General features: G+C 41.0%; 1 protein-coding gene across 1 annotated transcript in view; it reads right to left on the bottom strand.

Moving 5' to 3' along the window:
• LOC306886774 (metabotropic glutamate receptor 1-like) overlaps positions 1-25,114 on the bottom strand; it is a gene marked incomplete at both ends in the record, with an annotated part of 28,406 nt that extends 3,292 nt beyond the window's left edge. Inside the window, 9 exons of the mRNA XM_079444083.1 lie at positions 398-1,328; positions 6,504-6,630; positions 7,060-7,228; positions 7,589-7,835; positions 20,614-20,849; positions 22,190-22,439; positions 23,683-24,351; positions 24,467-24,501; positions 25,005-25,114. Coding sequence (XP_079300209.1) covers positions 398-1,328; positions 6,504-6,630; positions 7,060-7,228; positions 7,589-7,835; positions 20,614-20,849; positions 22,190-22,439; positions 23,683-24,351; positions 24,467-24,501; positions 25,005-25,114 — 2,774 coding nt within the window. The remainder of the gene's footprint in view (positions 1-397; positions 1,329-6,503; positions 6,631-7,059; positions 7,229-7,588; positions 7,836-20,613; positions 20,850-22,189; positions 22,440-23,682; positions 24,352-24,466; positions 24,502-25,004) is intronic.
• Positions 25,115-25,517: the final 403 nt, after the last annotated feature.

The following is a 25,517-nucleotide window of genomic DNA, read 5'->3' as shown; positions in this document are numbered from 1 at the left end:
CTATGCTTCATACTTCATTTGTCTACTGGTATAAAAATTATAGCAAAATCTCTTCCAGTTGACAAATTTCAACCATTACTAATAAACACCATCATAACGATTCAAAAACTGGTAGAGGAACAATAATAATTCTTGCTCTTTACCATTACATACATTTAAAGCTACTATAGTCCCACAGTCTCTCCCAGCCCTGCTGCTCAGACGCCCCGGGTGTGCAGGTTTTAATTGTAGTTGACCTGCAAATCACAAGATGTCTGAGAGGGACGTTAATTGAAGAAGCTCCTGAAAATCGCATGATCTTAAGGTCTGGAGAGAAGCTGGAATAACAGGACTGGACCCATGGGCACTAATGCAACAGGATGGAGAGAGACTGTTCTAATGCCACTGAGCTACTTACTTGGCATTTCCAGATGCTTTCTTCTTGCGTTTGAACATGTTTAGCAGGCTGTTGCTCCTGCAAGCAATTTTCCCATCACCCACGTGCATGCGCACCACGTCGGAGGTGGTGAACGCGCTGCGTACGTTCCTCTCGGGCTTGGCGATGATTATGTAAATTTTTGGCGTGAACATGCAGCCGAGAGCCACCGTCACGCTGAGGCTCACAGAGAACGATGTGGTGATGATCTTGTAGTTGGAGCCGAAGTAGATCGGCACAAAGGCCAACCAGATAATACAGGTGGTGTACATGGTGAAGGCGATGTACTTGGCCTCGTTGAAGTTGGCAGGGACGTTGCGAGTTTTAAACGCATAATAGGTGCAGCTGAGAATGAGCAGGCCGTTGTAGCCTAACGGCGCAACCATGCCCAAATTGCTGGTGTTGCATATTAGAAAAACTTCTCGAATACTTGGGTACGATTTAATGGGCTCTGGAGGCTCCAAGATGATGAGTGTGACCTCTAAAGTCAGTTGCACGCTGATGAGGATGAACGCGATCACCACTTGTGCCCAGGCGCTCATGAAGCGTGGTTTGCGCGTGCATATTTTCTTCTTGCTGCCGGCCAGAATTCGAGCGATGCGGTTGGTCTTGGTGACAAGAGCCGAGTAGCACATGGAGGCTGACAGACCCACGAGGAGGCGCTGCAGGTAACACGAGGCTATGGTGGGACGGGCGATGAGAGTGAAGGGGCAAATGTAACCCAGGAAGATGCCAGCCAAGATGATATAGCAAAGTTCACGACTGGAGGACTTGACGACCGGTGTGTCTCGGAACAGTATGAAGATTAAGGTGACGAAACTGGTCACTAGGATGCCCAGACATGAAAAGACGACAGCCGCGATGGATTCAGGATGACTCCACTCCAGGTAGCGCAGGGGAAGGGGCTCACAGACTGAAGAGACAAGACAAAATGATTAGATTATATATGAGACCATAAACATAATGCATTCAATTATTAATCATAATGTTTGCTAAGGTAAGCATCCCTATTTTTCTTGCTTATATTTTGCTTTTAATGGTGTGCAAATAATTTTCTAAGCATCAGACTTTTTATCTCGTAGACAATGGGGAAGTCGTGGCCTAATGGTTAGAGAGTCGGACTCGTAATCCAAAGGTTGCGGGTTCGAGTCTCGGGCCGGCAGGGATTGTAGGTGGGGGGAGTGAATGTCCAGCGCTCTCTCCACCCTCAATACCACGACTGAGGTGCCCTTGAGCAAGGCACCGAACCCCCAACTGCTCCCCGGGCGCTGCAGCATAAATCATAAATAGCTGCCCACTGCTCCGGGTGTGTGTTCACTGCTGTGTGTGTGCACGTTGGATGGGTTAAATGCAGAGCACGAATTCCGAGTATGGGTCACCATATGTCACTTCACTTCACTTCACAATAAACCCAAAATTACAGATCAGAATAGCAAAGGGACTCAACTATACAGAGCACCCCAGAAATGGCAAAGCAATGCAACAAAACCCACTCAGAACAACCCACCCACTTATTAGCAACTGCATAGCAACGACTCAAAAAACTTGGGGATGTTTTAGTTTATCAAGTAACAATAAGTATCCACGTTGAACATCAGTAAGTAACCACCTAGCAATACCCCATTAACTACATTAAACACAGTAGAAACTGCACAGAAATACATCAAAATCCACTCAGAGCAACTGCATAGCAAAGCCCTGGCAATGACCCAAAAAAGTTATTTTTCAAGGGGACAGTAAGTCTTTGAACACCCTATCAACTGCACAGCATCACACTCAGAATACTTAAAGCAACTGCATAGCATCACCCTGGAAACAGCCCACAAACTTGGCCCAGTAAGTAAAAACCTAGCAACACCCTAACCACATAGTAATGCACAAAAACACTTAAAATACTTCAAAAACCACATAGCAACAATTTGGGAACAACCCACAAAACTTTAGGAGGAGCTCTGTTGATTTGGACCATTTTTTCATTGGACAGTAAGTAATTACTTTAAACATCGTAGAAACCACAGAGCAAGACACAAAAATACTCTAAACACTTTGAAAACCACAAAGCAACATCTTGGCAACCAGCCAAAAACATTTGGGATGAGTTCTATTTTAAGTTGTTTTTTTTTACTAGAAAGCAACCACCAAGCAACTACATGAGATGCATCAAAACCCACTCAAGCAACTGCATAGCAATGCCCTGGCAACGACTTGTATATTTTTATTAATTTATTTTTTAAAACACTTGGGATGGTAAGTAACCACTGTGAATTCTGAACACCCTAGCAATCACATACCAACACACAAAAATACTCAGAACACTTCAGCAACCAAAAACAATGTCTTGGCAACTGGCCATAAATTTCCGGGGTGGGTTCTCTTGATTTTGGTCAATAAGAAACCACCTAGCAACCATTTTGAACAAACTAACAACTGCACAACACACTAAAACACCTTTGAACACCTTATTAAGCCCTGGAAACCACTCTCACAATGTATGCTTTGGTTCTCTAGCCATCTAGCAACAGTCCAGAAATACTCAAAACACACCTGCATAGATTTTTCCAATTTTACTGTGGACTCATATGTCTATAGTCATAGGGTGTGAGACATTATGAATTAATGCTTCCACCAATAAGCAAACACTCTAAGAGGTCAACAGGGTGTTAAGATCAAAGCATGCATTGTTGAATATGCATTAAAAATGGTAAAAGCATACACTTTGCATTGCTTTGTTTCTTTTTAGGACTGGCCATCTGAGTGTGGCCAGCTCGCTTATGCACCAAGTACCAAAGTAGGTTTCCAGCTCACCTAAAAATAAACAGCCCTTCCACTAAGGGACCGGGGGTAAGAAAGAACCAAGCCAAAGGAGACTTGAGAGACTGCAGTAGGAGAGAGGAAACCAATGCTTCCTCATTACCAACACCAGTATTCATGAAAGACACTTTACCAATGATAAAACACAAGGAGAGCGCAAGAACAACCATTTGTATCTAGAAATACATGCATCACAAATTAAATCTGTATTTATCCCATGTACATGGGTTATTCCTGAGCTAGGGTGAATCTGTGCATTACGGCAGTAGCATAGAATGGAGCTATACTACAGTGAACTGATCAAAAATACATTGCAAGGACACTCTACGCTGCTGCATTGACATTGACCATCATAGTGTATGAAAATAGGCCAGAGAAGTAGGCAGTGAAGTAGGGCTGTCACTGGCGATAAGTTGTATGGTGCAGGCAATCTGTAAAAATGATAAATGGCCTTCAGGTGTCATGGGAAACCTTTTGAAAATAGGACAGTGAAGGTCTTTTAAAAAGCCAAATCAGTAATGTAAGACTTGGAGAATGGGATTCTGCATGGATGTTTGATGACGCATCTTTGATGCTTTGATTCAGACACATGCTTTTTCCTTTGACTTCAAAACTCAAAACCAATTAAAGTGATTCAAACAATGTAGGAAAATCATTAACAACACTTTAACATTTACTGAAGAAAACAGGTGTGCATGTACATGTCCGTGCAAAAGTCACCACAGTAATTCTATTGTCATGTAAAAATAGTAAGTCTGATTGCTTAGAAAAATAATATCACATCTCGAAAAGCCGTTCAATTTGAGGTGTCATTCTTGTCTGGCATAAATGGTAAGACTGGATTTTAAAGGTTGTAGACAAGTTATATCTTTGAATATTTAGCTTTACAAAAATATTTCAAATTTAAAAATGTGTTAGATAGATTTCCTGGTCCTTATGTTATTATTCGAAAAGAACCTGACAAGAATTATGTCATTGCTACACCAGAGAGAAGGACTAAAATCCAGGTTTGTCACGTGAATTTACTTAAACCTTATTATGTATGGAAGGAATCAGCATATTTACATACAGTAGAATCAACTGTTTTGCTGGTAGATCATACATCATGGAGTAATTTGTCTTCAACAGATTATGAAGCGGCCGTGGAACCTGAAGATTGTGTTATGTGTCCTCGATTAAGTAATTCGGAAATTTTTTGAAATTTGCCAACTTTCCTGAAATATATTCCAACTGGAAAACATTCGGAATTGGTTATGAATTGAGGAATATTCGTCTCTCTTTTCTGATGTACCTACTCAAACGCACGTTGTACAGCATGATATTGATGTGGGTGATTCTCCTCCAATACGGCAAAGGACCTAGAGACGGGAATCGCCCTCGGGTCTCTGTCGCTTAAATAACTCTGGATGGTGTATATGCATATAATGTTATGAGTTTCGGATTGCGAAATGCACTGGCCATGTTTCAGCGGCTAATGAATTGTGTGGTAGCTGGCCTTGAAGGGTGCGCAGTTTACTTGGACGATTTGGTAGACGATCTGTCCCGTCTTTGTTTAGGCGCTTGAAGGAGGCTGGGCTTATGGTGACGGTAAATAGGCCACGGTGACCTATTTGGGTAAGGTCATGGGTCATGGGTCATGGTGTTGTCCTTCCGGTGAATGCAAAGATTGAGGTGATCGATAAGTATCCTCCACCCTGTATAAAGCGGGAGTTGATGCGCTTCCTTGGGATGGTTGGATATTATCTGAATTTTTGCAGGAACTTTTCAGAAACTGCTGCAAAAATTTCTGAAACTGTTTTCAGAAATTTGTTAAAAGCATCACGTACATTCGTTTGGAGTTCTACCAGTCAAGATGCTTTTGAAAATGTTAAAGCGCTGCTGTCTAGTGCTCCAGTTCGACCACTTTCTGTCTTATCAGTCAAACTATTCAGTTATAGAAAAAGAGGCGTTGACTCTGGTTTGGGCGCTTCAGCATTTCGACATTTATGTGGGAGGGGGGTGGCACACCCGTTGTGATTTATTATGATCATAACCCCCTGATGTTTTTGACAACTCTGCAGAATCCTAACCAACGATTGATGTGCAGATCTTTGTTTTTGCAATCTTATAATTTGTAGGTTAGCCACATAAGGGTAATAACAAAAATTTTGGTGGATGCCCTGTCCTGCGCACCTGTGTCTTAAAGTTTGATGTGATTCTTTTTTTTTTGCTTTATTGTTGTGTTTGTCATTGTTTCTCCTCCCAGGGACCAGGATGCTGAGTAGTGATGGTGCTGCGGTTAAGGTGATATTTTCTGTTACAGTGTTAAAATAATGATGAGGTTATGATTGGACGTATTCAACATGTACAGTAAACCTAACAGTAACTTCTTGGGTTTTATTTTATGGGTGAGGGTGTGACAACACTTTGGGTCGCCATTCGTTTTGGTGTGTGTGTGTGTGTTGTGTCTGTGTCTCTGCAGGAGTCTCTATGATTGCTGCGTGATTGGGAACACCGGCACGTAGTTGGTTTTTGCGCTATAAAACTTCTCTTTGTTCTTGACGGATGGCGCTCTCTGCTCTTGGTTGGATCCGGTGTCAGCTCTCTGGTCTTAATGCTCTGCTTTCTTGGCTTGAGACGAGTTAAGTAATGATTCATTTTAGGCCTGATGGTTAAATAAAGTTACTAAATACACTCGTATTTACATTAACAAATGTTAATTATTATTAACAAATGTTAATTATGCCACATACTTTCCTTTTAGTTTGTCAGTTGTCTCCCCTAGACATCTACAGTATGAAATCAAATAGAGATAAAATGGAGACTTTTGCTTCATTCTTCAGCTGATTCTAGTAATATCATATGTGTCCCCTAGAGCTTCAGAAGAGATCTCAACCTCAAGAAACCAAAATACCATACTTTTCAGTACATTTCTCTTCAAAGAATTAAAATTTTTTGAACAGAACGATGCAAATTAATTTTACAGGTCTATACTTTGACTTTATATCAAGTGTAGTCTCATTTACGTCTATTGTTATTTCTCCTGAGGAATTTTAGGAGAACCACCTGAGACAGTTGATACTTGAAATTAAAACCAATCACATTTATGTTAGCATTACACTTTTTCAGTTTTAATTTATTGAATATTTGGGCTGATATGATTATGCTTTCAGCTACTAATAAGAGTGTAGTACTTTTAGCTACAACAATTCAAATTTATAATTTCTCCAGGTTTAAAGTCTAGGGCTGAAGTTTAACAAAAGACCACTGCAAATGATGACTATTGCAAATGAAGTACCATGAAGCTCTTTGTCCGGCCACCATCCCAGCTCACAGGCTTTGCAGGTGAACTCATCCAGGACATATTCATTGTCCTTACAGGCCGTGCAGATCCAACAACAGCTCACCTCCCCTTTCCTGATCACCTGCGAAGACACATTACACACGTTTTACTTTGTTTTTAAGAAGAAATAGATGCAGTGGAAATAAAGGCAACTTTTTGCATGAGAATTTTTACTAATAAATATTAGTGCTGTCAAACGATTGATCTCGATTAATCGCATCCAAAATAAAAGTTGTTTACATAATGTGTACTGTTTATTTATTATGTATATATAATATACATTATATATATTGAAAATATTTGTGTTAATATATTTATAAATTTATATAATTATATTTTATATTATATATAAATATATTTAATATGTAACATATTTTTCTCAAATATTTACATGCATGTCTTTGTATTTATATATACATAAATATACACAGTAAACACTCATATATTTTGTAAACAAAAACTTTTATTTTGGACGTGATTAATCGCTTGACTGCACTAATAAATAACTAACCTTGATCTCTCCTTTGGAGCAGGGCTCACTGCAGACAGATCGGACCATCTCACTGAGGTTCATCTGGATCATATTATCATCGATACTTAAAATGCCTTCATGCCACGAGCCAACGTTTATATAGTCATAAACGCCAGGCTCCACAAACTGCAGGTTCATAATGTCATACCTTTAAAAAAGAGAGAGAAGGAAATTCATCTACAATACAACTATTATTATCGCTCATAGTTAGGGTTAGTAATTTAAACAAACCCCTAAATCTAAGTATTAAACTTCAGCATGTAAGTCGTCCTATGTTGTGACCCAATTTTCTTTGGAATAAATGCACTTTATTAATGCAAAATATTGAATATTGAATTATGGACAAAACATCCAGAAAAGCCTGCAAGTGAGTGTTTTCCAAAGTCAGGCCAATGGACTTATTGGACGCATGCTCCATGGTGGTTTAAAAATTAATTAATAGCTATTTTTGTGTTATTCATTTAGTGCATAAAACATAGATTTATGTAGGCCAGTAAGTAAGACTGACCTGCCTGGCAAGTCCCCGTTTTCATCGAACCACACATCTTCTCCAGACACACCAGTAAACGAGGTCCTGAGGAGAAAGTCCAGCAGTTTGCTGCCATCAATGGGGTCCATGGCGTCACAAAGTCCAACGTGACCCGGACACAAGTGCTCATGCATGTCATGAAGACCGTGAGCCATGGCATAGATGGCATTAATGACAAAGCCCATCTTACTGTCTTGGACATAGTTGTCTTCTAGGCTTTCATAACCTGTGAGAATCAGCAAACCATAAAGTAATTATTAGAACATCCCTGCAATGCAACTTGTGTGTTTTAGTCAACATGAAACAACACTTGCAACCCATTTCACTTCTTTATAGGTCTATAAAGAAGTGAAATGTTTGACTACTGGTTGACATTATCCAACAGCCTACATGCCCTAAGTGATGTTAGTCTTTTCATATAGGCAATGAAGTTTTCTTTAGAATAACGTTCACTAATGAATCTGGTCTATGAACTTCGGTTAACTCACCACCAGAGGTCACTCGCTCACCACATGGACTTTTGCACCACACTAACTGTTGCACGCCACCTCAGATTACAATTCCCATCATCCATTGCACTGACGACACACACAGCTGATTGCACTGATCACACAGCTGATTGCACTGATCACACACCCTACATAAACCATAGACTTCCTCTTCCTCTCTGCCGAGTATTGTTTTGCGTATAGCACTCCCCTAGTGTTAGCTGCCTTACCGAGCCGTCTGTGTTCATGTTTAGCTCTGAGTCTGGTTCTGCGTATAACACTCTCCAAGTGTTAGCTGCCTTACCGAGCCATTCTGTGTTCTCTAAGTCTAAGTTTAGTTTATTTTGTTTATAGTCTCGTTTCCCTTGTATCGTGGATTTACCCTTGTCTCACCATTTCGTTCACCTCGTTACAGAATACTCGGCCACACAAGGATCCAGCAACTTTTCAGAGGAACTTTGGCCAGGTATGGACAACACATATACTATTTGCTATTAAGCAAGACACACGGTCGTTGAAAAGCCATATGCGAGAATTTTTAACCATAGCTCACTATTCAGATTTACCAGACATTATTTTGATAGAGATTTTCTGTGATGGCATAAATCAACCACTTCGGTCTAAGCTTAGACGCGAGGGCCCGCGTTCATCACTCTGTCAGTTTATGGATTATGCTTTGTTGTGTGTTGGCTCTCCATTCACTGTGGGTGTCGCAGAGGAGGAATGCGTCTTTGACTGAGATGGTGGCTGCAGAGTGCGCTCACAAAATGGCGGCGACAGCGGAACCCGATCGCAAAATGGCGGACACAACAACACCCCGTTATGCCATTGCTGCCAGTCATGAGCCAAGTCAAGTCACCATTGATCGTCGTGAGTATAGTGACGTCTCCGCTGATCTGCCAGAGTCTCACCACGTCTCCGCTGATCTGCCAGAGTCTCACCACGTCTCCGCTGATCTGCCAGAGTCTCACCACGTCTCCGCTAGTCTCAACACTTCACCGCTAACCGTCCAGAACCACGTCACGTTCTGTCTGTCACACCCAGATATTCAAGGTCAGTCCTTCAGTATCCTAATCTGGTATGCCGTGTGAGGGATGCACCACTGGTGTCTGCACATGCAGATGGTATCCCCAAACCAGCTCACTTTAAGCCTCCTGTTCCTGCACTAATTTCCCTGTCCGAAGCATTTCCCATGATGGGGATCGCTTTATGTTGCGTTTGGGCTGTGTACACCACCTTGGAACTGCCCCAGGCGATGGCACCCGCTGCAGCTTCTCCAGAGGTGGCGGCACATGCTGCAGAACCTCCCGGAGCGGCGGTGCTCGCTTCAGCTCATTGTATGGTGGTGGCGCCCAGCAATGTACTCTCAGCCTGTCCTGTCACGGCTATGGAGGCCGTTTATGAATCCTCATCCTGCCCTATCACGGCTATGGAGGCCGTTTATGAATCCTCGTCCTGCCTCTTGCCTTCCTTAAAACTGTCCACGGAGGCCATTAATGAACCTTCTTTTGCCCATGTCACAGCCTATAAACTGTTGTCCTGCCCTGAGTCAGCCGAGGAGGCTGGTTGTGAATTACCAGTCCCATCAGTCACAACTGAGGGGGTTATGGGTGAACTTCCTGACCATTGCGTTGCACCTCTAGGGGCCGTTTGTGAACTCTTAACCCTGCCTGTCATGAACTCAGAAACTATAAATGCACCCCATATCTGTCCCGTTAACCTTATCACTGCCATGGGATCTTTAAATGAACTTGTGTTCAATGCCTTGGTCCTTGAGGCCACATATGTTCTGCTTGTCTCTTGTGTCTCAGTTTCCCCTAGGTCCCAGTCTTTGCCAGGGGTCTCTGCTCCGCCGTGGTGGTTTTCTGCTCTGCCGTGGTGGTCTTCAGTTTGGCTCTGGTGGTCTTCTGCTCCGGTCTGCTCTGTCTGCTCCACCGTGGAGGTCGGCTGTCTGGCTCTGGTGGTCATCTGCTTCGTCTGCTCAGGTCTGGTGGTCATCTGCTCTGCCGTGCTGGTCTTCTGCTCTGGTCTGGTGGTCTTCTGCTCCGCCTGCTCTGCCGTGGAGATATTCTGCTCTGCCCTGGTGGGCTCCAGTTCCATCGACTCCTCCCTGGCTTTCTGCTGTACCAACTCTGCCTCGGTCCCCGGCTACTCCACTTCCACGTCAAGTCAAGTCGAGTCAAGTCAAGTCATCTTTATTTATATAGCGCTTTTAACAATGTAAATTGTGTCAAAGCAACTGCACAATATCAAAAAAGGAAAATAGTGTCAATAATGTAAAATGAAAATATTAAAAAAGATTTTTAGTTAAAGGCATTTCATTATCCAGCTCAGTTCAGTTAAAATAGTGTCTTTGCAATCAGGTCGACGATATCGCTGGAAATGAAGTGTTCCCAACTAAGCAAGCCAGAGGCGACAGCGGCAAGGAACCAAAACTCCATCAGTGACAGAATGGAGAAAAAAACCTTGGGAGAAACCAGGCTCAGTCGGGGGGCCAGTTCTCCTCTGGCCAAACAAACCAGCAGTTCAATTCCAACTGCAGCAAAGTCAGATTGTAAGGGCTCAACTGGTTCCAGTGGTCTTTTCCCGATGGCTGTCTTAAGTGGAGGGGTCCTCACTGGGGATCTGTCTCTGGCGCTCATCTAGGTGTCCTGGTCTCCGCTGACGTTCAGGGCTGTAGAGGTCATCTCTGGGTGCTGATCCACCATCTGATCTGGATACGGACTGGATCTGGTGACTGCAGTGACCATCTGGGCTGGATACGGACCGGATCGGGTGGCTACGGTGACTGGGGATATGTCCCCGGGGCTCATCCAGGTGTCCGGCCTCCAGCATCTGATCCGGACACGGACTGAGAAACAGAATAGAAACAGACAAATATTAGCGTAGATGCCATTCTTCTTATGATGTAACGAGTACATCATGTGTTATGGGGAGTGTTCCCGGTTCCGGTTGATCTAATTAATGCAGCCTAACAATCCTTTAACGGATTTGAATAATAGAAGTATATTAGTGTGTTATGTGTAAGCCAGGTTAAAGAAATGTCTTTAATCTAGATTTAAACTGACAGAGTGTGTCTGCCTCCCGAACAGTATTAGGTAGATTGTTCCAGAGTTTTGGTGCTAAATAGGAAAAGGATCTGCCGCCCGCAGCCATTTTGATATTCTAGGTATTATCAAATGGCCAGAGTTTTGAGAACGCAGCAGACGTGGAGGACTATAATGTAATAAGAGCTCGCTCAAGTACTGAGGAGCTAAGCCATTCAGGGCTTTATAAGTAATTAACAAGATTTTAAAATCTATATGATGTTTGAAAGGGAGCCAATGCAGTGTTGACAGAACCAGGCTAATATGGTCGTACTTCCTGGTTCTAGTAAGGACTCTAGCTGCTGCATTTTGGACCAACTGTGATTTGTTGATTAAGCGTGCAGAACAACCACCCAATAAAGCATTACAATAGTCTAACCTTGAGGTCATATTGAGGTATTTCTGCATTTGGCGTTGAGAGCATAGGTCGCAATTTAGATATGTTTTTGAGATGGAAAAACACAGTTTTACAGATGCTAGAAACATGGCTTTCAAATGAAAAATTGCTATCAAACAACACACCTAGTTTCCTAACTGATGAAGAAGAATTGACAGAGCAGCCGTCAAGTGCTAGATAGTTGTTCTAGGTTATTACATGTGGGGTTTTTAGGTCTGATAATTAACACCTCTGTTTTTTCAGAATTTAGCAGTAAGAGGTTACTCGTCATCCAGTTTTTTATATCGACTATGCATTCCGTTACTTTCTCAATTTGGTGTGTTTCACTGGGCCGTGAAGAAATATAGAGCTGAGTATCGTCAGCATAACAGTGAAAGCTAACACCATGTCTCCTGATAATATCTCCCAAGGGTAACATGTAAAGCGTGAAAAGTAACGGTCCTAGTACTGAGCCTTGAGGTACTCCGTACTGCACTTGTGATCGATATGATACCTCTTCATTCACTGCTACGAACTGATGGCGTTCAGATAAGTACGATTTGAACCATGCTAATGCACTTCCACTAATGCCAACAAAGTGTTGTAGTCTATTTAAAAGAATGTTGTGGTCGATAATGTCGAACGCAGTGCTAAGATCCAGTAGAACTAATAAAGAGATACAACCACGATCAGATGATAGAAGCAATGTCATTTGTAACTCTAATGAGAGCAGTCTCAGTACTATGATACGGTCTAAATCCTGACTGGAATTCCTCACAAATACTATTTTCCTCTAAGAAGGAATATAATTGCGAGGATACTACCTTTTCTAGTATCTTTGACAGAAAAGGGAGATTTGAGATCGGTCTGTAATTAACTAAATCTTTGGGGTCAAGTTGTGGTTTTTTTAATGAGAGGCTTAATAACAGCCAATTTGAAGGTTTTGGGGACATATCCTAATGACAGTGAGGAATTAATAATAGCCAAAAGAGGATGTATGACTTCTAGAAGCAGCTCTTTTAGTAGTTTAGATGGAATAGGGTCGAACATACATGTTGTTGGTTTAGATGATTTAACAAATTTATACAATTCTTCCTCTCCTATAGTAGAGAATGAGTGAAATTGTTCCTCAGGGGATCTATAGTGCACTATCTGATGCGATACTGTAGCTGACGGCTGCATGGTTACAATTTTATCTCTGATAGAATCGATCTTGGAAGTAAAGTAGTTCATAAAGTCATTACTGCTGTGCTTTAGGGAAATGCCAACACCTGTTGATGCTTTATTTTTCATTAATTTAGTGACCGCATTGAATAAATACCGGGGGTTATGTTTATTTTTTTCTAGAAGAGACGAAAAGTAATCAGATCTAGCAGTTTTTAATGCTTTTCTGTAGGATAGGGTATTTTCCCGCCAGGCTATACAAAATTTTTCTGCGCAGTTGGATATGCTGAGGAATTGAGAGAAATCAGGAAGATTCTCTACTCTACTCATTCTCTTCTCTACTCAAGATGGCGCCGAGTATGGCTGCTGTGGTGTGGAACGCTCCCGTACTTTTGTTGTTTTTGTTTGTTTGTTCTGTGTTTAGTCATTCTCCTACTGTCAGTTTTACCAGAGACGAACTACTGGACATAAGGCAACACACACCGGACATTTTTTTTCCGGTTTTTGATTATTCAGACGCTTTGTTGGATGTTTTGGTCGGAGGGGCAGCGGTCCTAGTCAAACGCGCGCTCAGACGGAAAAGAGGGAAGCGCGCCGGCGCGCTGGTTAAACTCCGCGAACGCGGCTTCCGAACTGCGCTCCCAAGCATTCATCTAGCGAATCTCCGATCCCTTCCTAACAAAATGGATGAACTACTTCTCCTCACCCACACAAATAAGGACTTTACAAACTCTGCTGCATTGTGCTTCACTGAAACCTGGCTGAGTGAAAACATCCCGGATAACATGCTTCATTTGCCTGGATATCAGCTGTTCAGATCAGACCGCATCACAGAGCTAACGGGGAAAACGAGAGGTGGTGGACTATGTTTCTACATAAATGAAGGTTGGTGTTCAGATGTAACAACTCTGAAGAAGATGTGTTCTCCTAATTTGGAGGCCTTCTTCATAAACTGTAAGCCGTTCTATTCACCCCGCGAGTTTTCATCCTTCATTCTCGTGAATGTGTATGTGCCTCCGGACGCGTGCGTGAGCGCCGCGATGCAACAGCTGGCTGAACAAATATCTGAAACAGAGCAAAGGTACCCGGACTCTTTTTTAATCATTCTTGGAGATTTTAATAAAGCAAATCTCTCCCGCGAACTGCCAAAATACAGACAGCACGTTACATGTCCCACCAGAGACAGTAATATATTGGATCATTGTTACACAATAATTAAAGATGCATATCACTCTGTCCCACGGGCAGCTCTGGGGCTCTCTGATCACTGTTTGGTTCATCTCATACCGACCTATAGGCAAAAACTCAGATCTTCTAAGCCTGTATTAAGAACTGTTAAGAGATGGACTAATGAAGCAGAGCAAGATTTAAAAGCTTGTTTTGACCTCACTGATTGGAGTGTTTTTGAAGCCGCTGCCACCGATCTGGATGAACTCGCAGAGACTGTAACATCATATATCAGTTTCTGTGAGGATATATGCATCCCCACCAGGACATTCTTATCATTCAATAATGATAAACCGTGGTTTACTGGGAAACTCAAACAACTTCGTCAGGCCAAAGAGGACGCTTACAGAAGTGGGGATAAAATCTTGTATAACCAGGCCAGGAACAGACTAACAAAGGAGATCAGAGTGGCTAAAAAGAACTACTCTGAGAAGTTGAAAAAAGAACTTTCAGCCAACGATCCGGCGTCGGTATGGACTGGTCTGAGGAACATCACCATGTACAAGACACCACCCCCACAGTCTGTGGAGAATCAACAACTGGCTGACGATCTCAATGTGTTCTACTGCAGATTTGAAAAGGCCAGACTGACACCCAGCACCCGCTCTGATCTGCACTTCACACATTCACCTTCCCCCCCTGCAACCCCCCTTACTCCCTCCCCCACCATTCTACCTGCGTTTAAAGTCTGTGTAGAGGATGTGAACCGGGTCTTCAGAAAACAGAAATCTAGGAAAGCTTCAGGACCAGACGGTATTTCACCTGCCTGTCTAAAAGTCTGTGCTGACCAATTGGCCCCCATCTTTACACAAATCTTCAACAGATCTCTGGAGCTGTGTGAAGTTCCCTGCTGCTTCAAACGCTCCACCATCATTCCCGTCCCCAAAAAGCCCAAAATCACTGGACTTAATGACTACAGACCTGTCGCACTCACGTCTGTGGTCATGAAGTCACTTGAGAGACTGGTCCTGGCCTACCTGAAGGACATCACTAGACCCTTGCTGGATCCTCTTCAGTTTGCCTATAGAGCAAACAGGTCTGTGGATGACGCTGTCAATATGGGACTGCATTACATCCTGCAACACCTCGACAAACCTGGGAATTATGCAAGGATCTTATTTGTGGACTTCAGCTCGGCCTTCAATACCATCATACCTGACCTTCTCTCAGACAAACTGAGACAGCTCTCTGTGCCCTCCTCCATCTGTCAGTGGATCACCAGCTTCCTGACAGACAGGCAGCAGCTAGTGAGGCTGGGCAAACTCACATCCAGGACTCTCACCATCAGCACTGGCGCCCCTCAGGGTTGCGTTCTCTCCCCACTGCTCTTCTCTCTCTACACGAATGACTGCACATCAAAGGACCCCTCTGTCAAGCTCCTGAAGTTTGCGGACGACACTACAGTCATAGGCCTCATCAAGGACGGTGACGAGTCTGCTTACAGACAGGAAGTTGAGCAGCTGGCTGTCTGGTGCAGTCTTAACAACCTGGAGCTGAACACGCTCAAAACTGTGGAGATGATAGTGGACTTCAGGAGAAACCCCCCTGCTCTCCCCCCACTCACCATCATGAACAGCACTGTGACTTCAGTAGAGTCATTCAGATTCCTGGGCACCACCATCTCTCAGGACCTGAAGTGGGACAATCACATTGACTCTATTGCGAAAAAGGCCCAGCAGAGGCTGTATTTCCTCCGCCAGCTAAGGAAGTTCAACCTGCCTCAGGAGCTGCTGAAACAGTTCTACTCTGCAATCATCGAGTCTGTCCTATGTTCTTCTATAACTGTTTGGTTTGGTTCAGCTACCAAAACAGACATCAGAAGACTACAACGGACAGTTAGGACTGCTGAGAGAATTATCGGTGCCCCTCTGCCCAGCCTCCAAGAACTTTACACCTCCAGAGTGAGGAAAAGGGCTAAGAAAGTCACTCTGGACCCCTCACACCCAGCTCACTCTCTCTTTGTACTGTTGCCCTCTGGCCGGCGCTACAGATCACTGAGCACCAGAACAGCCAGACACAAGAACAGTTTTTTCCCCCAGGCCGTATCCCACCTGAACAACACATAACACACCCCGGTACTGTACATCTATAAATAACCCATCAAACCTTCATCTGTACATAGGACACATGCACATTCACAGTTCTGTCTATGGCCAAGTCTCTTTTCTGTATATTTTTATTTTTATTACTATTGTTATCCTTAATTATTGTATATTCTCTTCATTAGTGTTCTTTATCACCTTAATTATATGTTGTCTGCACTATGTTTGTACTTTCTGTACTGGAAGCTCCTAACACCAAGACAAATTCCTTGTGTGTGCAAACACACTTGGCAATAAAGCTCTTTCTGATTCTGATTCTGATTCTGATTCTGAAGATTACTTACAAAGCAGTCTTTTGTGGTAGAAGTGATGGTGATGGAGATATCATCGCTTTGCTGCAGAATTTCAACACCACTAACCTCAATTCCATGTGACCGTATTAAATCTAGAGTATGATTTTGACAATGAGTAGGTCCGGAAACGTGTTGTCTAACCCCAATAGAGTTCAGAATGTCTATGAATGCTGATCCTAATGCATCTTTTTCATTATCGACATGGATATTAAAATCGCCAACAATTAAGACTTTATCAACAGCCAGTACTAACTCAGATAGAAAATTCCAGCAAATTCTTTAATAAAATCTGTATGGTGCCCTGGTGGCCTGTATACAGTAGCCAGTACAGACATCACAGGGGATTTATCACTAACACGTGTTTCTCTAGATAATGTTATACGCAGCACCATAACTTCAAACGAGTTATACTTAAAGCCTGCCCTCCGAGAAATACTGAGAATATTGTTATAAATTGTAGCAACACCTCCCCCTTTACCTTTCGGATGTGGCTCATTTTTATAGCAGCAATCTTGGGGGGTGGACTCCTTTAAATTAATGCTTTCCTCTGGTTTTAGCCATGTTTCTGTCAAACAGAGCAAATCTAGATTATTATCATTGATCAAATCATTTACAAAAAGTGCTTTTGTAGAAAGGGACCTGATATTCAGTAAGCCAAGCTTTATCAATTGTTTCTCTGTATTGTAAACATTTTTTATTTGTTGAACATCAATTAAATTGTTACTCTTAATTTGGTTAGGACATTTTCTGTATTTTCTAGTTCGGGGAACAGACACAGTCTCTATAGTGTGATATCTAGGTGAAGGAGTCTCTGTGTGCTGAGAATCAACTTATATCATGAATCTGGTCTATAAACTTCCGTTAACTCACCACCAGAGTTAACTCGCTCACCACATGGACTCTTGCACCACACGAACTGTTGCACGGCACCTCAGACTACAATTCCCATCATCCATTGCCCTGACGACACACAGCTGATTGCACTAACGACACACAGCTGATTGCACTGACGACACACAGCTGATTGCACTGACGACACACAGCTGATTGCACTGATCACACACCCTACATAAACCATGGACTTCCTCATCCTCTCTGCCGAGTATTGTTCTGCGTATAGCACTCCCCTAGTTTTAGCTGCCTTACCGAGCCATTCTGTGTGTATGTGTAGCTCTGAGTCTGGTTCTGCGTATAACACTCTCCAAGTGTTAGCTGCCTTACCGAGCCTTCTGTGTTCATGTTTAGCACTGAGTCTGGCTCTGCGTATAACACTCTCCAAGTGTTAGCTGCCTTACCGAGCCATTCTGTGTTCTCTAAGTTTAGTTTATTTTGTTTATAGTCTCGTTTCCCTTGTATCGTGGATTTACCCTTGTCTCACCGTTTCGGACTCTGTGTTTACCTCGTTTGGATTATTGCTCAGGTTATCGGACTACCCCCCTCATGAATCAAAGTAAATGTGGCTGACAATTGAAGGAGAAAAAAAGATCGCTGTGTTAATTCAAAGGAACGGGCAATGTCAAAGGACACCCTATCAGCTTATTATCTGGTGACCTGTAACAGGCCAGCAGGAAGCAGTATCAGGCACCATAGCTGATAAATATGGTGTATTTCAAAGATAAAAAAATAAATATTCAAAGAAAACGCTCATCGTAACATGGCTCTCACATTATATATGTAAGTTAAAGTGCATTGCAGCAAGCAACAGGCGAAAGCTAAAACCTAGGCATGCTTCGCTTGTCAATCCCTAATTTTTTGGGATGGGCTAAAACCATAATATAACAGTGACACTTTGAGAAAAACTGAAACATTAAATATTGTACATGTTTTATTAATAATAGAGGCAGATTGTGAGGATTTCTCAGTGTTTCTAACCCCCTGGCTCTCTTTTAGATCATTTATGTTTAAAAAAAACGACGTCTTTTATTTGGTATGTCAAAGTTTTGTTTACATGCAAAGTGTAATAATTATGACTGGAGGCTTCAGTAAGGATATGATACTGTGCTATGATATGTCCACCCAAATATCATCTCATCACAAAATTAATCTCATCAACAATTCATCAAAATCATTCCAATAATCAGATTTAAAAAAATTTGAAGAACAAACAATAAAGGAACAACTTGCTGTCTAGCTTCATTTATTTTAGATTTTTACCCTATATTTACAATACGACAAAAGATGATAATGTGTCTGTTCACTGTTATTTTTGTCAAAATTTGTGAACCCCAAAACATTTTTCAGCATAGTCACAGTATGACATCGATACAGTCTTCTTATTCATTATTTTCAGTTGTGCATGTTTAGCAGATGCATGTTGTTAGTGGAGCCGAATCTATAGAAATAAGAAGAGTGACCTCTTAATTTCTTCTCTCTGAAGGCTCTGATTCATATTAGCACAAGCAACTAAAAATGTCTGGAACTTAAAAGAGTTCCCCACTGGAACATGCAGCAAAGCCAACTGGCATGATAAATCTAGCTGTTATTGGGATATAAAGTTCAAATCGAAGTGCCCTTATACTGTAGATGCTCATTTCTTTTTTGGGAAAAAAAAACATCCCAATAACTTCATATATTAGAGGTCAACCGATATTCATTGCTGCATTGTGACCTTATTGACAAACTCTCTTATCTAATAATGTTTACTAGTGATATGAAAATATACAGTGAAAAGACAAAGTCACACAACATTTTATTTTTAAATCATATGATTGATTTATATCAGTCGACCTCTATCTATATTGCTGAAGTAAAGTGCCTCCATGTTAGCTCTTCAGAAAAATATTCACTTACCATCTTGGAGTTCTAGACAAAGAAATAATAACAGAACAGCAGACTATGACTATTTCTCTGTTTGATTATTTGTAACAGTTTTCATTTTGTGTTTAGGTTTACATTTCAAAAAGTTACAAATGAACATTTTGCATAAAGTTAGCCTCTTGCCTAAAACAAATAAAAATAAAACAATAAAATAAAATAATGATAAAGCAAAGCAATGCTGTAACAAATATGGACAAACAACATGAAAATAGCATAAACATAGATCAGATAATAAAGTGAGTGGCATGCTTCCCTGGAATTATTATACCTTAATATGACTCTAGTTGTGTAAAAGTCCAAAAATTTAAAAGCATCTAACAAGCTAAAACATAAATATATTGCTTTGTGAAATTGCATGTGGCACTGCAAATGCAGAAAATAAAGTCCGGTGTCATTTGACAACATGCTTACTGAGTGTTGTCTCAAAACAGTGCTTCAGCTGATGTTAAATATCAACCCAGCCAGATTAAAATGTGCCATAAAAAGAGTCAATTTACCTAGATCACCTTTTCAGTCAGCAGAGAAGATTTCAAAGATACAAAAAGAGCAAAAACACAAAAATATGATTTTAAATTATCATAAACCATATAAAAAATAGGTATGTTTTTCATTTCCTTCAGTTTTGGGAAATAAGCTATAGCATGCAAAATGGGTCATTCCTGTTCTGCTGTACCTTTTTAACTCTGTACATTGATCAAACAGGATGATTTTTTTTTTTTTTTTTTGCATGACAAATAACTATTTCCACAAATCATCAAATAATCCTTAAAATCCATTGCTCACACTCACTGTTTGTGCCAGTCCAAAATACCAGTTCATAATCCAAAATAACACCCCTTCCATCCTCTGTTATCCAACTGTTTTGGATAGTTTTCAATGGTGCTTGATCTGTGCATATTTCTCTCCTGATTCAAACAAAAGTACTCTAGCTGGAAGCAATGGTTTAGAGTTAAAACACAATAATGATGGATATGCCTTTTGCTTCACAAGATGTTAATTGATGGACTGGAGTGGTGTGGATTTTATGTGGATTATTGTGATGTTTTTATCAGCTGTTTGGACTCTCATTCTGACGGCACCCATTCACTGCAGAGGATCCATTGGTGAGCAAGTGATGTAATGTTAAATTTCTCCAAATCTGTTTTGATGAAGAAACAAACTCATCTACATCTTGCATGGCCTGAGAGTGAGTAAATATTTAGCAAATTTTAATTTCTGTTTTTTTTTTTTTTCATTTTATAAGTTAATGCGTAACATTAACCTGTTACGCATTAAAGAGAATTAACAAGTTAATTCTTTAAAATTCACCTCTACGTTCACTTATTTGTGATTTTTGTAATGAAATAAAACAGTTAATATTTTATCTAATATATTAGGTCATCTATGATGGGACATGAAAATGTACTGCATATTAGGAATGACCCATATACAGCCTCTCTCTCTCCTCGTACCTGAGCAGTTCTTCTTATAAATCATGTTTTCTTGTGGATGTCCTGGGAGGCGGCACTGAAAACGATGCTGCCAGAATTCAGCAAACCAGGGGTTTCTATTGTTGGTGTTGAGTCGTAACTTCAGGTAATACTCATCGAAGGACGTGACTTCCTCCGACTGTAGCTTCACAGTGATGCCGCCCACAGCTTCCTGCTCGTAGCCCTCCACGACCTCATCCCTGTCTGCCCAGCCGTCACTGAAGGAAACGGGTCACAGAGTGTCTAATTAGTCACCTAATTACCACCAGCTTCCTCTTCAATCTCACCTGCAATGCCTGAATAACACTGACGCTCGAGTGCATTGACCTACTTTAGCACAGGCTAAAGAATAGACTCAGCATGCACAACCCTTACTTTGTGTTAGACGGTTCATCATCAAGTGATGTGATGATAGCTGCCAGCTGATTGATATAATCTTCTCTGATGCTTTTAGCTACAACATTCAAGATAAAATATTGTACAGCTGGCTGCCTTTGCAATGAATAAGCTGCCATTTCAAGCATGTCAAAAAAGCATGAAAACATTTACATGAACTATACAATAGCAAGATGTAATCCCATGCTGTTTTTTTAGTCCCAGTCCATCCTTGCTTGAATGCGTGTTGTTTGAGCTCATAATAAAGGTGTCTTTCTGTGGTCATGGCATCATCAGAACCATCTGCCTCTCAGCATCTTCTCGGCAGCATGCCAAAAAATGACTATTATTAGTTGACACTTGACACAGATGACAATTTACCATGAGCAGCTGACAAGCATTATGTGTTCTCAAAGTGATTACAGCTTACCGAAGAAATGCCACAATCAAGTGTTGCTTCAACTTTTGAAACATGAAAACTGTGGTCAAAAGTCGATCGAAGGACTTCTTGTGGAACACACAGGCTTGACCTTTGACCTCATTTTTGTACATTTGGAACTTCTGCCGTTTTCAGAATTCAGAGTAGTTTTATAATCTAAATATTTACAGCTAATATCCCATTTTCACAATTCTGAACACAAAAGAATACAAATAAAACACACCACAAAACAATCAAATTTTGTTACAATTTAAATTGACTAAATTCCTCTCAAATACATAATATTAAAACTAAATCATTTTCATTGTTACTGAGCGCACACTGTTAACTAGTCAAATCAGCCTGGTGTTGACTATTATGTCTTTCAGTAAGTTACTAAATTATATAGCTTTTTAATTAGCCTCATTTAAAACAGTCTCCTTGACCCAGAATAAAGCAGCCTTGTCCAAACGATGTTCCTATTTTCAGTCCATAGAGACTACTTTGGCGTCAAGACAGAGGTATAAAATACTTTACATCAACAAGAGAGGATTCTGCTTTAAAAAAAAAACTAAAGTCATCCATCATTTTAATATCTCATTAATAGAAACCTGCAGCATCAGGAAATGGTGATCATTTCTAAGCAGAATCCCTCTGATAGATCTGGTGCTTTATGAAACTATCAAGGATTATGCTTTAATACCTCTAAATGTCCCCAGTGTCCCTGAAGTGTCACATTTCATTAAATTAAAAATGAATAGTCACCTGCCAATGAGGAGGAATTCTCCAGTTACACCAAGGCGTCTCATGGCAATGAGGAGACCACGAACGGTCATCCCCTCACAGAAACACACCACCACACGAGCTTTGGGCAGACGCTCTCGCAGTTTCCTCAGCAGCCGGTCAAAGTGCTTCTCCCCAGCGTTGCTGTAGATCTTGTCAGAATGGGCGATACACAAACCTTCCTGAGATGCCAGTTCTTTAAAGGCCTCCATCCCGCTCTCACCATAGTTCCCTGAAGAATGACATCCAACACAAGAGCGTCTAAATCAGAGAGTCTCTCAATGCCTCAGTCCAGCTTAATGTCAATGCAATGAGTTTGGAAACTTAACTGTGTCTTCAGAGTTCCTCTTACAATTACAAGTGTCATATCCTACCTTAATAGTCTTTTGTTTTTGGCTAAATAGGCAGTTGCCAGGATGTAAGAACTGGCTCTTTTTATTTTATGAGTGTAAACATCCATGTAACATTGACTTGGATTGTGAATTGGATTGAAAAGTTTCTAAATTCTAGGTATTGCCAATTACTATAAACATCCAATTAAGTATTTCTAGAAACAAGTTGGCATTAATTCTCAATGTTTGGCTCTTATGTTTGTTATTGGTGTATATGACATTGGACTTGTTTCAAAATGAACGAATGAACTACAGACGATGACAGGTATTTGTTTCATTGAATGATTTGAGAGCTCAGCTTGTGACCCTGATTGTGCTTTCAAATGCTGGTAAGAAGATTACAGTGTTACTTTTTAATCACAGATTGGGACTAATGTGATGTGATATGAGACCAACATCAATCGCTTGATAACGATATGGTGATTAAAAAGTCTGTTCAAAGACACTCAGCATGTATACTGATTGTTTGACCTTTTTGAGGAATTTAAGTGATATTTGGATTCAAGTAGTGTAATCTCTGGTTCTTCTGGTCTGATTTCACTTTACCATCCCAAACAGACCTATTTATGTTATTTAAAATGCAATCTGGGCTATTTTTGAATGTCAGCTCAAGATTTAAGCACGGGATGATCATGTAGAAAAGAAAAATCATAAATAAGATATATTTCAAACCTGATCTTTTTCTCCTGGACACCAGTGAGACTAAATGGAGTGCAAATGGAGATTTTTGCTTAATTCTGCTGTTTCTCCTAAAAAAAAGATTCCGATAATCTCACGTGTTCCCACAAGAGTTTCAAAGAGATCTTAACATCTTAAACTGTGCCCCGTTTTGCAAAAATGACAAAGTCTGCAATTACAAGTTAAAGATCTCTCTAGGAACTCAAATATTTCTCATAAAACTCTTCCAAGACCAGAGGATCTGACCTGCTATGCACAATAAATTTTATAGCTGTATGTTAGAACTGACTAATTTGTGTCTTTTTTTCCTTTTAATGTATTTTAGGAGAACCTTCTGAGAAACTGAGATACAGGTTGATACTTGAGAACATCTCCTGAGCTGTATAAAAAAGCTCTATAACTCACCCTCAGTGTGAACCGCTGACACATACGTCCAGTTGTAGCGTTTAACGATATCCAGAAGAGCTCTGGCCTGAAGAGTGTCAGAGGGCACAACCCTAAGGAAGTACTTAAAGAGGGTTTTGTCGCTCAGATCAATGCTTGTAGCCGAGTAAGCAATCTGAGGGATGTTGAACAGCTGCAGCAGGTTCTGAACTTGAATGGCCACCGAACTGGATCCAGGTCCAATCACACCAGCGATGGGCTTTTTGGTGGCCGGCGACTGAGCGGAAAGATTTCCCTCAACGCACCACTTCTGCCCATCTTTATCATCTCGGATGGAGATGAGCGAGTCTCTTATGAACTCAATACTCTGTTCCAAAGCCACTGATGAGTGCCAGCAGGAGTCCCTGATCTCACAACCCAGAGTGATGTTGGGAAGAAGGTTTGGATCAGAGTTTATTCTATCTAGTGTATGAAACATTGCTTCCACTCTTTGGATCCCATACTGTTCTCTGATCTCCCCACACTTTCTTTCCGCGACCTTCTCTGCCGCAGGTTGATGATGGACAGAAAACAGAGCGCCGATGATGATATCGCCATCCATCCTTGCCACCGAGCGGGAGGCTGCTCTGGGAACCACTGACCTCTGATGAACATCAGCTGATGAGATGGGACAGGTACAAAACAATAAGACTGAGAAACACAAAATAAGGAGGAAATTCATTCTCAACATCATCATCCTCATGGTGTCAGATGTCTTCAGTTAAAATCAGCTCCATCTTTCTGTTAAGACACAGATATTTGTTGCATTCCAGTCCAGCCATCATCATCCAAACAGCTTCCCTGCAGAATGAAGATGAGAATGAATCACTTCAGAGCACATTCTAGCAGCACCTACAGATGCAATAAACTCTCATGGTTTGTTTTTTAATTAAGTCAGTGAACTGAGTGTGTACTGCGTTCAGCACTATGAACAGCAGCTCTCGCTCACAGATGAGCCAGAAAGTAATTTCGTCAAAGGACGATGACATACGCAATCATAATGAAAATATATGCTTATTATTTGTAGATGATACAGATATTTGACATTCACAGACGATACAAATGCAAATCATCCTAGATATCTGATGTGGACATATCTGAATCAAACAGACATTGAAACAACTGACAGAAGTTTCCTAAACATGCTCCATGTGTCCTGTAGATGAGCTGTTCTATGCTATGATTAAACTAAAATATAATAGTCAGCATGCAATATCTTCTAACAGTACTCTAGTTTAGTGATCTGGCTGATGTATTATATCTGTGTCATGCATTCAGTGCTCATTTAATCAGCTCATTCTCACCTGAAATCACAGCGCATGTCGTCACATCTCTCTCCTGAGCTGCTGGAGCACAAACTGAGCCTCCTGTTTTCATCCTCCAGCATGAGCGCAGGAACCTCCTCCTTTATCATCACTGCATGTGAAAGTGGCTCACACACCAAACACAGACACAGACACAAATACTGAGGAATATGAGAGAAATATTATATTACATTTAGCCAAGTATGTGTTACGTGTGCCTTCTTTAAAATGAACAACTAATCTAAAATGCATTTTTTATTTATTGTATATGTTGTTTCTAAATAGTACTTACTGCAAGATTATCCACATTCCCCTTCAATTATGAAAACATCTTCGAGACGAAATCAGGCATATATATACAGATACACATATGTCATACAATTGATATTAAAGTTTGCAATGAGAAAACATCAATATCACATTGTACAGAAATTCAGGCACATAGCCTATATACTTAATGACTGTATAAAATAAAATACACCTCTGTGAGATATTTGAGATATATTTAGATAT

Source organism: Barbus barbus (assembly GCF_936440315.1).
Source record: "Barbus barbus genome assembly, chromosome: 20".
NCBI lineage: Eukaryota > Metazoa > Chordata > Actinopteri > Cypriniformes > Cyprinidae > Barbus > Barbus barbus.
The sequence above is the reverse complement of the archived record's forward strand: the minus strand, read 5'-3'. Positions and strand labels throughout refer to the sequence as shown.